At 43.8% G+C, this 16,024-nt stretch overlaps 1 protein-coding gene across 2 annotated transcripts in view; it reads left to right on the top strand.

The window, feature by feature from the left end:
• Nucleotides 1-9,347: 9,347 nt before the first annotated feature.
• The window catches only part of CDH26 (cadherin 26), a 103,280-nt gene continuing 96,603 nt past the window's right edge, over nucleotides 9,348-16,024 (top strand). Inside the window, exon 1 of one of the 2 annotated variants that reach the window (XM_040331342.1) lies at nucleotides 9,348-9,529. In XM_040331342.1, the coding sequence (XP_040187276.1) occupies nucleotides 9,419-9,529 (111 nt within the window). In that variant the 5' untranslated portion in view covers nucleotides 9,348-9,418. The remainder of the gene's footprint in view (nucleotides 9,530-16,024) is intronic. The other variant, XM_040331341.1, reaches the window with a different exon arrangement.

The raw sequence follows: 16,024 nt of genomic DNA, 5'->3' as shown, positions 1-16,024 counted from the left end.
GCCATTGTCCCTCTCCAGTGTCACGTGACTCGTTAGAAGGTCTCAGGTGTGTTACATTTGGTGTTATCGCTCTCACTCTCTCATACTGGTCACTGGACGTTCAACATGGCACCTCATGGCATAGAACTCTCTGCAGATCTGAAAAAAAGATGGCCTAGGCTATAAGAAGATCAAATTGGTCTGCATGGCTGTCGTCCCAGAAGAAAGCCTCTTCTAAAGATGATGTACAACAGTTTGCTGAAGACAAGCAGACTACGGACATGGATTACTGGAACCATGTCCTGTGGTCTGATGAGACCAAGATAAACTTATTTGGTTCAGATGGTGTCAAGTGTGTGTGGCGGCAATCAAGTGAGGAATACAAAGACAAGTGTCTTGCCTACAGTCAAGCATGGTGGTGGGAGTGTCATAGTCTGGGGCTGCATGAGTGCTGCTGGCACTGGGGATCTACAGTTTGTTGAGGGAACCATGAATGCCAACATGTACTGTGACATACTGAAGCAGAGCATGATCCCCTCCCTTCAGAGACTGGTCCGCAGGGCAGTATTCCAACATGAACCACCCCAAACACACCTAAAAGATCACCACTGTCTTTTTAAAAGAAGCTGAGGCTAAAAGTAATGGACTGGCCAAGTATGTCTCCAGACCTAAACCCTATTGAGAATCTGTGGGGCATCCTCAAATGGAAGGTGGAGGAGTGCAAGGTCTCTAACATCCACCAGCTCTGTGATGTCATCATGGAGGAGAGGAAGATGACTCCAATGGCAACCTGTGAATCTCTGGTGAACTCCATGCTCAAGAGGGTTAAGGCAGTGCTGGAAAATAATGGTGGCCACACAAAATATTGACACTTTGGGCCCAATTTGGACATTTTCACTTAGGGGTGTACTCACTTTTGTTGCCAGCGGTTTAGACATTAATGTGTTGAGTTATTTTGAGGGGACAGCAAATTTACACTGTTATACAAGCTGTACTCTCACTACTTTACATTGAAGCATAGTGTCATTTCTTCAGTGTTGTCACATGAAAAGGTAATAAAATATTTACAAAAATGTGAGAGGTGTACTCACTTTTGTGAGATATTGTACACACACACACAGACCCAAATATATACACACACAGACCCATATACAGTATACGCACCCACATACCTCCCAACATTTTGAGATGGGAATGAGGGACACCTACTAACAAACGTATGTAGGCATAGGACACGCCCCCTGCAAGACACCCCTAAAAGAGAATATAACTCCCAAAAAATGACTTTTTTTTAACTCTACTATTCCTTTATATTGGCTTTTAAATTGTACAAATTCAGCAATTTAGAAATTGGATAAAAGGTTTAGCACTGGGAAACACTTTTTGAAAGATAAAACGTGCATTTTATATACAACTATATGGATCAGACCAAAATGAGGGGAAAGAGGGACATAGGGATATTGGTCCAAATCGAAATCAGGAACAGTTGGGAGCTATGCACCCAGATAGCCTTTTTAAAATGTTCAGTACGGTACCTACACTCACTGCCGGGTACTGCAATGCTGGTTCTGCCCTGTAGGGGAAGGCAGAGAACTCAGGACTCTGGAAGATGCCCCCCCTCCTCTGATTTACACAAAACTGTCCTGGCTGAGATCTCAATATACCAATGTTCAGTTTTGAGACAAATCCCTCTCTCAACCAGGATGGATGACACCCCTGGGGACCTTAGGTAGTACCTCAGTGCTCAATTGTTCTTGTTGCAAGTGCCAGACCAGGCATTTACAGCATATATGTGAGCTGACTAATGCTCATTGCTCTCTATCTTTGCTGTGGGAGCCTGTTGCTGTGTGAAAAGGCCCAGTGCTGACAGAAACACCGGGAAAAAAATTACTGCCTGTATGTTTTGGGGGCCCATTAGGGGGCACCCTGTTATTCAGGAACTGACCTGTATTTTTTTTAGAGACTTAGATAATCATATTTATCACTTATATTTGTTTTGTTTTATTCTATGGACTTGCTGTACAAAGCTCTCTTGCATTGAAACTGTTTGTTTGTTGCCTTGCTAAATTGAAGTGCATGATAAACTACCTGGACTGTTCCCAGGTGTCCCTTCGTCCGTTGTCGTATTTGTCATGTTTTTGAAGCATTCTGATAATTTTAATGAGAGCTACATAAGCCACATATAACTCCAGGGCAATTTCAGAATCCCACAGCCATTTCAGTAGAAAAAGCACACAAAACTTGTACAACTCAAGGTAATAGATGCAGCTTCTACTATTATGCCATTTGTAAGCTACAGTGTCAATTAAAGTGTATTTAAAGCGGTAGTTCACCCTCTCGTACTTGATGTTACCATCGAGACAGGCATTGTAGCGCGAGCTACAGTATGCCTGTCCCGATTTTTTTAACCCCGTACTCACCTCGTAGTCGTCCATCGTAGATTTCGGCTCCCGCGGGAATGGGCGTGCCTATGGAGAGGGAGGATGATTGACGGCCGGCCCTGGCACGTCACTCTCCCCGAAGACAGCCGGAGTAGGTCTCGGCTCTTCACGGCGCGTGCGCACAGGCTATGCGCACGCGTCGTGAAGACCAAGCCTATTTCGGCTATTTCCGGAGAAGCGTGACGCGCCAGAGCCGGCCGTCAATCATCCTCCGTCTCCAGAGGCACGCCCATTCCCCGGTATCTTCGATGGACGACTACAAGGTGAGTATGGGGGGAAAAAATTCGGGACAGGCATACTGTAGCTCGCGCTACAATGCCTGATTTAAAGGTAAAAGAAAAAAAAAAAATTTTTTTCCCGTCGATAGGGTGAACCCCCGCTTTAAACCCTAACAATTAACTTTCTCCTTTTTGGTCTGCTAATATACTGTTGGAAATGTTTTGTTATATCTATTTTGTAAGTGCAAAAATACCTGTTCACAGTGCCTTGAAAAAGTATTCATATCGTTTAGAAATGTTGCCACATTTTGTCAACAAAAAACATAAATGTATTTTATTGGGATTTTATGTGATAGACCAACACAAAGTGGCACATAATTGTGAAGTGAAAGGAATATAATAAATGGCTTTCAATTTTTCTTACACATAAATATGTGAAAAGTCTGGTGTACATTTGTATTCAAGTGAGTCAATACTTTGTAGAACCACCTTTCCCTGCAATTACAGCTGCAAGTCTTTTTGGGGATGCCTCTACCAGCTTTGCACATCTAGAGAGTGACATTTTTGCCCATACTTAAAAAAATATCTCAAGCTCTGTCAGATTGGACGGAGAGCGTCTATGAACAGCAGATTTCAGGTCTTGCCACAGATTCTCAATTGGATTTAGGTCTGAACTTCGACTGGGCCGTTTTAATACATAAATATGCTTTGATCTAAACCAGTGTTTCTCAACCTTTGACGGCAAAGTACCTATCAGGGACATGGCCGTCACAGTACTGGCAATGTTGCCCAGAACCTTTATGGATTCTCATGGAGGGGTTTGAGATGTGCACGAGCGTGCGTCGTGCATCAGCACGCATTGGCACGCGCAACAGCGTGCAAGTGGCGTGACTAACGCTGGCGCCAATGGTCCTATTTAAGTCAGCCTGTAGCTACAGGACGACGCTGGATTATCTCTTCTGTCTCCTGTGTTCCTTGACCTTGTTCCTTGATCCGTGCTTATCTGCTGTGACCTGGCTCGCCCTGGCCTCGTTTCCTGTTCTCCTAGTTTTGACCCTTGGCCTGCTTCCAGACTCTGCATCTGCTTCCTGACCACCCGGCTTGACCCTCGGCTTGTACCTGGACCTTGCTCGTGTATGACCTTGGCTCCCCTCTGTAACTGCTCTAGACTGACCTACCTGTGTTTGACCCTCGGCCTGGCTTCTGGCATCTCTGCTCATCTGAGCACAACAAAGCTCAGTTCTGTCTGCTGCAGCATCCAAGACCTACCTCCATTTGTACCCCCTCTGCTGCAGTACCTCAGGAGGCTCCTCTCACAGTGCCGTTCCTGCTTCCTGAACCACGTGTGCCAACTCCTGAACGATTCCAAAAGTTTAGAACTTTTAAAAATGGCTGTCTGCTATACCTGGCTCTGCAACCAAGAACCTTTTCTTTGGAGAACATTAAAGTTGGATTCATTATCTCCATACTCTTGGACGATCCCCAGGTTTGGGCCCACGGGCTATTGGAACAGAAAAGCCCCATTACTGACTCCGTTGACACTTTCTTCACGGCTATGGCTCAGTTGTACGACAACCCCTTACGTATGACTACGGCCGAGAATGCTCTGTACACCTTGCAGCAGGGACAGCGTCCCGCAGAGGACTACACTGTGAATTTTCGCACATGGGCCGCAGACACATGTTGGAATCAAGCTGCCTTAATGTACCAATACCGTCTGGGCCTGTCAGAGTCCCTCAAGGACGAGCTGGCCAGGGTAGCAATCCCAGATACCTTGGAGGGCCTCATCCAGTTAGCTATACAACTGGACAGACGCCTACATGAGCGTCTATTCGAGAAGTCTCAGACCCTCCAACCAGCCCAAGGACTGCCTGAACCCTCGTTTCTTTTGGCATCCAGTCTACCCGTATCTGAAGTCAAGCCCAGACAGATTGGCCTGTTCCGCTCTGCTGTTTCATCTGAAGAAAGACTCTACCTTTTTTCTACCATCTTTGCTTTTACGGTGGAGACAATGGCCATTTCTTGAAAAATTGCCACCTCAGGCCGAATAAACCATTCTTCCAACCCCCAATACATTGTCAAGTGTCAGGAATCACCTCATCTCACCCTGTCCTCTCTATCTCCCTATCAGTAGCAAGGGAAGAAATCTGGCTTTCAGCCATCATTGACTCAGGGGCCTGCAGCTGCTTCTTAGACATCAACTTGGCCATAGGACTTAGAATTCCCCTTGTTACCAAGAAGCAGCAGTTAACAGTTCATCTGGCTGATGGATCTCTGCCCAGTTCTGGACTGATTACCCATGAGACCATGCCAATCCCTATGACAACCAACTCTGGCCACAAGGAACTGATACAGACATTTTTTTAGGTGAATAGGTAGGGGTACAATGTACCCCATACTCATTCACAATGGGTGGGGGGCCGGGATCTGGGGGTCCCCTTGTTAAAGTTTCCGATAAGCCCCCTGCCCACAGACCCGGACATCCAACAGGCAGGGTTGACAAGAAGAAGCCCTTGTCCTCATCAACATGGAGACAAGGTGCTTTGGGGTGGGGGCGCAAGGCCCAACCCCCCCCCATGTTAAGGGAATGCGGTCTGGTACGGTTCAGGAGGGGGGGGGTCACACGCTCGTCCTCACCCCCTTTTCTGACCTGCCAGGCTGTGTGCTCGCATAAGGGTCTTATATGGATTTTGGGGTTCCCCTTAAAACCCATTCCAGACCAAAAGGCCTGGTATGGTCTTGGAGGGGGAACCCATGCAGTTTTTCTTTTTTTATTTAGTGTGGAGTTCCCCCTAAAGAGTCATACAAAGTGCCTGCATTGTCGGGATCAAAGTCGGATGCCCATTCATTGAAGTCAGACTGATGTCGGACTTCAAGTCACAGGACAAAGTTGGATCCACAGTTGTACGACTGTCGTGTCGTACCAGTGTGAACCCGCCCTCAAGTGGGCTGAATACAAATGCAGGCCACACTTTTCAGATTTTTTTGGGGGTAAAAAAAATTAAAAAACATTTATAATTTTCCTTCCACTTCACAATTATGTGACACTTTGTCTTGGTCTATCACATGAAATCATAATGAAATACATTAACGTTTTGGTTGTAACATGACAAAATGTGGAAAATTGCAAGGGGTGTGAATACTTTTTCAAGGCACTGTATTTTGTTATAAGGCCTCATGCACACTGGACATTAAAATATCGTTATAAAAATGTCAGTAGCTTAGCAGTGAGTTTTTCAACTTTTTTTAACGTTTTTTCAATTGCATTTTTTTAGCATTTATTAGCGTTTTTCCGAGTTAGCATTTTTTTGCGTTTTTTTGTTGAAGAACATTTTTTTTTTTCCAATGGATTAAAAACGCTGGTGAGTCACATTTTTGAGCGTTTATCGGCATTTTTACAGCTGAAAAACGTCTCTCAGAACCCACTAGTTTTGGTTTTTTTTTACTGCTCAAAAACGCCACTGCCCAAAACTGCTGATAACAGCCTATGTGAGCATGGACACATAGGATAACATGATGGAGAGTTAATTGACTGTAGAAAAAATGTCTGCTGCCAAAAACAGCTGCTGTAAAAACATCCAAAAACGTCCACTGTGCATGGGGCCTAAATCTTGTGGGCTGATAACCTCTTTTGCTCTTTGCTGGAGGGGTTTTGGAGATAAGGAGAAGTGTTCTTTGTAATCCATCAGACAATAGGTAGCCAGGGCTGACAGCACATGCTTTGGAATCCAGAGCCAACAATTCACTGTGACCTCATGTCAAAGGTTTGAAGGGGTTGTAAAGGAAAAATGTTTTTCCCTAAATAGCTTCCTTTACCTTAGTGCAGTCCTACTTCACTTACCTCATCCTTCCATTTTGCTTTTAAATGTCCTTATTTCTTCAAAAACATCCTCACTTCCTGTTCTTCTGTCTGTAACTCACCACCGTAATGCAAGGCTTTCTTCCTGGTGTGGAAAGAGCCTCTTGAGGGGGCGAGTAGGAGTGTCAGGACGCCCACTAACACACAGCTCCTTTCTCTATCTGCAAAGTAGAGAGTATCCTGACTTGCCTGCTCTCCCCCTCCCCCCTCAAGTGGCTTTCTCCACACCAGGAAGAAAGCCTCACATTACTGTGTGGAGTTACAGACCGAAGAACAGGAAGTGAGGATGTCTCAGAAGAAATAAGGACATTTAAAAGCAAAATGGAAGGATGAGGTAAGTGAAGGAGGACTGCACTTGGGTAAAGGAAGCTATTTGGGGGGGAAAACAATTCCTTTACAACCCCTTTAAGCTGTTTTTTTGTTATGTTTTTTAACCAGCGGGTTGAACGGGGGGGGGGGGCAGTTGTTATGGAAGCATTGTTGATGCAGGGATATCAAATGTTGGCTTTCCAGCATGACCGTTCAACAGAAGCAGATCGTTAGACAGACATTTGTACACACTGACCAAAAAAATGATCAGGTTCCAGCTGAGCTGAACTGAGCTTAAAAGAGAAGTAATGGGTTTACAAAAAACAACCTTATACCCCCCTACAGTAGGTGGATGCAGCATCGATCCGATACTGTATTTGTCTCTCGCCGCATCTGCAACCATTGCTGCCGGCATCCTGTAGAACTCTATAGGGTGTGAAATCCACTGCAGAAAGACAGTGCACTGAACTTACATTCCGGGAAATATTAGTACTGCTTGGTGCACCATCCAGCCCCATCCAAGTGTAGCAGCTGTCAGCCTCTCATAGACTGTTACAGGCTACCAGGGTGGAGCTCTGGACGATGCTCCTGTGCCTTCTGCTTGCACCAAAATGCCAGCCCCTCTTGCATCTGAGTCCAATGCCCTATGTACACTCATTGTCATTCAGCCCATTTCTGTGAGCCCGGGTTATCAAGAACCTATCCCCTGGGGGCAAGTCGTCAGACCTTTCTGGATGCAGGAGAATTTCATTCAGGACCCACCCACTGCCATAAGAAGGACTGTGATGGCACACAACGGGTGTGAGGGCACCTGGAAATAATATATGTATACATTTTTAAAAGAAAAAGAGACTTAGAGTTGTTCCAGAAGTGAGCATAAAAAAACAAAGGTTTTTATACTGCAGGAGAGAGACAGGTTTTAATAGTACAGGTACAAAGTAATGTTTCGGAATTAAGGTCCACTTTAAAGAATGATAACAAACATGTCATACTTACATGTTCTGTGCAATGGTTTTGTACAGAGCCGCCCCAATCCTCCTCTTCTGGGGTCACCTGCTGGCACTTCTGGCTACTCTCCCACTTCTGAGTGCCCCATAGCATGCCGCTTGCTATGGGGACACCTTTCCCCTCTCTCTCACCATTGTGTTTCAATTACTGGCTGTGATTGACAGCTGCAGGAGCCAATGGCTCCCCCTGCTGCATTAATTTCCAATGAGGAGAGAGAGAAAGAGCCATTGCTCGGACACAACTCTGGATTGATATTGGGTCCAGGTAAGTATAAGGGGGCTGGGACATGAACTGGAGGAGGTATTTTACCTTAATGCAGAGAATACATTAAAGCGGAGTTCCACCCAAAAATTTTACTTTCGCTGTCCGGATTCCCCCCTTTGTGTCGCATTTTGCACTTTTCAGAGAGGGAGCAGATACCTGTCTTATACAGGTATTTGCTCCCACTTCTGGCCCCTCCTCCATCCTTCTGGAAGACACACAGGTCCCAGAAGACAGCAGGGACCTCTCAGAATGCATATTAGCATTAGGGAACCAGGCTGTGAAGCCACAAGGCTTCACTTCCTGATTCCCTTAGTTAAGATGCTGGTTCCTCCATCTGGAGCCAAGGGATGGGTCAGCTTCGGGTGAGGACATCGCGGGCACCCTGGACAGGTAAGAGCCGGTTCACACTAGGGCGACAGGACTTCCAGCGCGACTTTCAGAGGCGACTCGGACACGACTTGAACATGAACCACAGGGCGATCTGGGGCGATTTACAACACAACTTGAAGTCGTCTCCAGGACAGGAGACTTTCCAGTGGCCAATGAAACAACAATCAGCTCTGGGAGAGGGAGGGGGAGGGAGGAGGGCAGGAGAGATTTGCCTGAGAAATGTATGTTATCTTCCTGGAAAGTAGCTTCAGATAAGACAGTGATCCGACTTCTGAGGCGACTTCCATTGAAATCAATGGGTACAAATCGCCTACAAGTCGGATTGAAGTAGTACAGGAACCTTTTCTGAAGTCGGATCGCCTTGAGTCGTGTGTATTAACACCGCTCCCATTCACTTCCATTGTTTTTCTCTACAGCACGACTTGGGACGACTTGAGGCGACATGAAGTCGGATCGCAAGTCGCCCCAGTGTGAACCGGCTCTTAGTGTCCTCATTTTAAAAGTCAGCAGCTGCAGCATTTGTATCTGCTGACTTTTATTTTATTTTTTATTTTTTTTAGGCGGAACTCCGCTTTTTAGATACGAAAAAACGTTTACCTGTAAAACGACTTTAAGTTTCGACTGAAACAGTCAACACATTTGCAGTAATGATGGAAACCTGGAGCCAGTTTTTTTTTCTCAATTCCAAAGAAAAGATGTGTTCTGTTGAGTCATAGAGAGAGTTAAAGGGCTTTTTCATTGCCTGGAAGCCTTCCTCATACCAGTACACGGTCTGCAGGAAAGAAGGTGTGTCTGATTGTCACTGAGGATCCAGCTTAGCACTTGGGCTATGTGTTTGTAGTGTGGTGAGGGGATTCTATAGCTGGGCAGAAGGGAGGGACAAAAGGGAGGGTTTCAAATCAGGTCTGACTTGTCTGAAAGAGGAGCTTCAGGCTGTTCCTAGCCTGTCCATGTTTTGTACTAGCAAGCTCAACACCAGGCTACACAAAGCATTGAATCTTGTCACAAAGAGGAACTTAAAAATGAAGATTTTACCTTTGCTGCTGGTCGTGCTGTTTGTGGTGAGTAGCCGGCAACATTTTGCCTGCACGGTTCACTGTGTGTAAATTGTAAGAGCTACATCTGTGTTTTATTGTAACTTTCAGTGTTTAAGATCGGCATCTTAATCTTCCAGAGCAGATTTGAATATTTTAAATATCAACAACTATTATCTTGTGATTGTTTAAAACTGATTACCTATCATTAAATGGTAATTTCTAGTTTCTGCACATACTTTGCACGAGATACTTGACAATCTGTCTGTGGATTGATGGATTTCCTTTTCAGAAAATCAATACGTTATAGCGAACTAAGATTGGTGTCAGTGGTGCGTGCAGTGGCTGCTTCTACATGGCACAGTTAGTGTTTCAGTTACAGTTGTTTAAAGTGGTGTTTAAAACTATCTTGCATTGCAAAACAGTTGGCAGATTCCATCGCAAATTTGACTTGTAAAAGATCAGACTTTGCCATGTTTAGGTGTTATACCATGTTAGTCATTGAGTAATGCAAAAAGTGATACCCATTATTGGCTAATTTAACTACTTGCTTACTGGGCACATATACCCTCCCTCCTGCCCAGGCGAAATTTCAGCTTCTGGCACTGCGTCGCTTTAACTGACAATTGCGCGGTCGTGCGACGTGGCTCCCAAACAAAATTGACGTCCTTTTTTCCCCACAAATAGAGCTTTCTTTTGGTGGTATTTGATCACCTCTGCGGTTTTTATTTTTTGCGCTATAAACAAAAAAAGAGCGACAATTTTGAAAAAAATTTTTTGCTATAATAAATACCCCCCAAAAATATATATAAAAAAAACTTTTTTTTCTCAGTTTAGGCCGATCCATATTATTCTACATATTTTTGGGAAAAAAAAATCGCATTAAGCGACTGGGTTTTTTTTTTTTTTTTTGGGACTGCGACCTTATGGCGGACACATCGGACACTTTTGACACATTTTTGGGACCATTCACATTTATACAGCGATTAGTGCTATAAATATGCACTGATTACTGTATAAATGTGACTGGCAGGGAAGGGTTTAACACTAGGGGGCGAGGAGGGGGTTAATTGTGTACCCTGCATGATGTTTCTAACTGTGGGGGGAGGTGACTGACTGGGGGAGGTGACCGATCTGTGTCCCTATGTACAAGGGACACAGCATCAGTCTCCTCTCTCCCTGACAGGACGTGGATCTCTGTGTTTACACACAGAGATCCACGTCCTTGTCTGTTTAACCGCTAATCGCGGGTGCCTGGCGGCCATCGTGGCCGCCAGGCACCCGCATCGGCGTCTCAGTGATGCGTCTGGGGCGCGCGCTCCCCAGTGGCCGGAGGAGCCGAGGACGTCTAAAGACGTCCTCCCGGCAATTGAGAGTCACCTTGAGGCTGTCTTTAGACTATAGGCAGGATCTCAAGTGGTAAAGTATAACTAAAGGCAAATGTTTTTTTTTTTTTTTTGTTTTACTTCTGGTTGGAATGGAGAGAGATTAGAACCCCTGCCATTTTTTTTTTGCAGTCTGTGTCTCCGTTTTGGGAGAATTACCCTCTCTCGATTTGTCATGTTTAACATTTTTCATTGAAAGTGAACGTAAAAGAGAATCTCACATTTTGGCTCAGAACACTAATAGTGGTAAAATATTTCAATGGGGACACCAGTTCTGATGACGCTGGTGAGTTTCTGTTTTTTTTTACACTTTGCATGTATTTCCTCTCCCTACCTGTTTTTTCGTTATGAGACAAGAAGTGAAGGGAAATTTTCCAGATGGCAGAAAAATTGCTTAATCAACTTTATTTAAAAGAGAATAGTGAATGGGCAGTACAGAAAACATAATAAAGGGTTAAAGAACACACAGTTTAATTGATTTACCCTTTCCCAAGTTCTAGTTCTGCCAATGCAGATGTAGTGCTACTACAGAACTGTGCAGCAGTTCTCATAGTGTGTGTACGGTGTTAGAGGAAGCATGTTCTTTGACCTCCCTATTCACATGGAATGCAGAATGAGGCGAGGCATTCCCAGAAGCCACAGAAGAAAATCGCAGGAGTCCCCTTTCTTCTGTTCCAGGCTCCATGGTGATCAGGCTTAGTAAGCACTTAGTAAGGCAAGAGAGGTACATTTGACTACAAGTGTCTGGTGCCAAGGGGCTGAATGTGTCCCCCAGAACATAAGTTGGGCACTAGGGGTATAGAAAATGGTAAAAAGCAAAGCGAATTGGCCAACAGTACCACTTGGTGTTTGGAAGTCGGATCGTCATCTTTTACCCTCATGCTCAAGCCCACAAGGATGATGAGGGATTGACAATAGTCAACCAAAAATTGTTGATCATATTTTACACCTAGATTGATCAGTCAGTGGTGTCTGCCATCATTTGATGTTATTTAGAGCATGGAGCTTTTGATCCAACCACCATTGGCTGTATTAAGTTGTCTGTTATCTTGTGTCTGAGTACCTTCAGAGGAGATAAGCTATGGATGCTAGCAATAATCGCTGTGTGTTTCCCTGGACGGGAGGGTTCCCCCCATCGGGAGAACACATTCGCTCAGCGGGACGGATTCTAACTGAGCGATAAAATCGCACCATCTATGGCTGGCTTTACATGTACAATACGCAACAAGCTCTGTGTTTATTATTATTGTGGTATGTACTATATATCGTACAAGGAAGCTTTTGCACAGTAGAGCCTTCGAACAGAAAATATTCTCGTGTCTAATTTCATAATTTCCAAGAAAGAGGATTATTCCTCATTTTTGAACAGTGGGTGGAGCCTTCCAAATTATTCCTTTACACATCCAGAACCCATCCCTGATGTGTGTGTGTGTGTGTGTGTGTGTATAGCCGAAAATCATATAGCTATTTATTTCAAATGGCATACAGCTGTTTCAAGCTTCTTTTGCCATCATATGTGCTGTGTATGGAAAGTATGGCTCCAATGTCAGGAAACCCATACAGCTAAAAAAAAAAAAAAATTAAACCCAACTCTAAGGCTGCATTCACACCTGAGCGTTTTGTCACGCGTTTGCATACAGCGTTGTCCGACGTTTTTGAACTTGGTCGTTTTTTATTTTAGCCAATAGGAAAAAGGATCATCTCTTTCATCATTTGTTGCTATGTTTAGATTTTTTTTTTTTTTTTTTTTTATCTTCTTCCTGGGTGAATATTCTATTTCACAGAACAGATTAAAGCGACAAAACGCCCGTAGAAATGCTCGTTGTCGCGCTAGATGCTTGAATCGAGGGTTTCCATTCGTTTCTATGGGAATACAAATGTTCAAAAACACCCAAATCGGCCCAATTCAGGCGTTTGGCTTCAGACGTTTTGGCGTGGAGATGTGAACCATCTCCATTGAGAATAATGGATTTTTTTCCCCCAAACGCTCAGGTGTGAATGCAGCCTAAAGCAGAACCTCACCCCAAAAGGGGAAGTTACACTTGTTTGCATCCCCCCCCTCCACTGCCACATTTGGCACTTTTTTATTCGGGTGGGGTGAGCAGGTACCTGGTTTTCAAGGTATCTTCTAGTCGGATGCGCGTAGCGATCTGAGCCGTGAGTTTGGCCCCCCTCCTTCCACTGTAGCCTTCTGGGACACATCACTGGTCCCACAAGGCTTCACTGCCAGTTTTCCCTTACTTAAAGCGGTGTGCCACCCAAAAATGGAACTTCCACTTTAAGTGACCATGACCCCCTGTCATTTTTTTGGGGGGTGGCTACCCTCTTTTAAGGGGCATCCAGCGCCCACTAACTTGCGGGGCTCTGTGGCGTCAGTAGGAAGAGCACTTCTCCCCCCCTCTCCCTGCAATCTTCTGGGACACGTCTTTCTTTTTTCTTCTTTCTTTTTTCTTCTTTTTTTTCTTCTTTTTTTTCTTTCCAGAATGGTGCCCTTGTTGGTTGAAAGGAATAGCACTTTGGATCCACCACCCTCAGTTATAGTGTGTGTATATCTATCTATCTATCTATCTATCTATCTATCTATCTATCTATCTATCTATCTATCTATCTTCCAGTGGGGCTCAGTTTAGCTAGATAAGGTGAAAATACAGCATCAGTGGTGCAGTGCTGAGTAAAGGCTTTAGAGAACAAAAGGTCATTCAAGTTAGAAACCTTGTATGGTGACCATTGTTTATCCCATGACTGTGTACCTGCTGCTCTCCGTTCCTCCTCTTCTGTTTTTAACTTCTACATTGTTGGATGTCTGCAGCGATTTTTACAGCTGCTGCAAATAATCCCAGTGGGGTGCAAATTGACCTCAGAAACCAGTTGAAGGCAAATGAGTTTCCAGGCCAGACTGCTTCACACCGATAAAAGTGAGAGGTGTTTGCTTGCTGGCCTTAAGCCCCATACACACTATCAGTTTTCCTGCAGGTTTTTCTCTTCAGACTTACCAAAACCATGTAGTGCAAGGGCCTGCCTGATTGCATACAAATTGAAACTCTTAAGGTTTGACCTTATATTAGATGGTTTTGGAAAACCTGCAGGAAAACTGATAGTGTGTATGGGGCTTTAGGCTGTTAGTAGAAAAGGATAGAGGAACAGTAATTGGCAGAGGTAAAGGTAGGTAGAAAAAGAAGTTGGCAGAGGTATAGTAATGAGCTGTTCCACTGTATTCTACATTACAAAATAGACTGATAGATTCCATTAAAAAATCATTGTGTTTTTAAAATAAAAAGGCATGTTTACACATTTTACACACAACTTAATTTCTTAAAAATGTGCCTTTTAAATTTTGCAAGCCATTAAAATATTTATTTTAAATAAACCCTGGCCTTTTTTTGTGCCAGAACGCATCGGTATCAGTCCTGCACGGCATACTTCCTAATTGGCAGGAGCTACTCCAATCGTCATATTGGTCACTTGGCAACTTCAGCCCTTGATGGGAGAAGTAGAGCCTGCTATTGGCTCTGTGTAGTTAAGTGTCCCGAATTCTACAGGACATTCCCAAAACTTTGGAGTCTGTTCTGCGGAATCCAGGACACATGGAATTTGCAGAGTGGCTCTGGGGTACTAAAAAAAACGCTCTGCTTTCCAGCACATGGCACTAAGATACTGGAACTGCCTGAGTACAACTGTAGTTTTGGCCCAACATTCTATCCTTCACCTGCTCAACCTAAATAATAAATACTTGTTTTGGCCAGAGTTGGGTTTTCAAGTAAAACTAAAGGAAAAATGTAACCTCTTGAGCTCTTAAAAGATTTAGCTCTAAAATATGACCAGGCCATTTTTTTGCTATAAGGCACTGTGTTACTTTACCTGATAACTGAGTGGTCTTGCAACACTGTACATCAGTGGTCTCCAAACTGCGGTCCGAGGGCCCGATGTGGCCGTTTGCTTGCCTCTATCTGGCCCTTGGGGCACTATCCCTCCCTCTGATACGAGACACTAGTCTGCCATGTGACATCGACAATAGAGAACCATTTCTCTCACTGACGCCACTAATGGGGCACTATTCCTCCCTATGATTCCAACAATGGGGTACTCTTGCCCCCCCCCCCCAATACCAGATGTTTACTCCCACTGATACCAGGAACATTTCCACACCCACTGGCCAAAGTCTGGCCCTTTGTTTAGAATGTTTTGAGACCCCTGCTGTACACAGTTGAAATTTATGTAATTTTTTCTCCCATAAATAGCTTTCTTTTGTGGTATTTGTTTTTTTGCATTATAAACCAAACAATATTTAAAAACTAAAAAAAAAAACATAATTTTGTACTATAAAACATTAAAAAAAATCTACTGTATTCATAATTTTAGGCCAATATGTATTATGCTACATATTTCTGTTAAAAAAAATCCCAATAAGTGTAAACTGATTGGTTTGCACAAAACCTATAGCGTCTACAAACTATGCTGTGTATATATTACATTTTATTTTATTTTATTTTATTTTTTTATAATGGCGGTGAACAGCAACTTATATCAGGACTGCGATAGTATGGCAAGCAGTCTGATGCTAACTGACACTTTGTGGAAACCAGTGACACTAATACAGTGACTAGTGCTACCTATATGCACTGTCACTGTACTACTCTACCCCCTTATCGCGGCTTGTGCTGTGACTAATTACAGCACAGTTGGCACGCCACTCTGCCGTGATTCCATGCAGTTAGCCCGCACTGTAGCAGTAAAACTACAGTGCGTGTTCGGCAAGTTGTTACTTTGGCTAAAGTGGTGACTGGTTTGAATCTTTGTGGTGTTTTTTTTTTTTTTTTTCTTTTGTGTGTCTGTGTCTGAGATTCACTGTTTTCTAATTGCCCTGATTACCGCTATCACCAAATAAATGAACGTGAGGGTGAATTTAGAATTCTGAATTGCCACCAGAACAGAAATTGAGTGCAAAGATATCCTCTCAGTTCCTGTTTGAATCTACAAGATGGAATTAAAAGAAAATCTCCCTAACAAGGCAGATGGCAAGAAAAAACAATGACAGCAGTTTTAACTCTCTACTACTGTATCCAAGATGAGGAAAAAAAATAGGCTTGTCGTATAGTTTGTTTCTTAATATCATAAATATATTCAATAGTTAGCAAAT

Source organism: Rana temporaria, chromosome 12 (genome assembly GCF_905171775.1).
Source record: "Rana temporaria chromosome 12, aRanTem1.1, whole genome shotgun sequence".
NCBI classification, from domain to species: Eukaryota; Metazoa; Chordata; class Amphibia; order Anura; family Ranidae; genus Rana; species Rana temporaria.
This window is presented reverse-complemented; position numbering and strand designations above follow the sequence as displayed.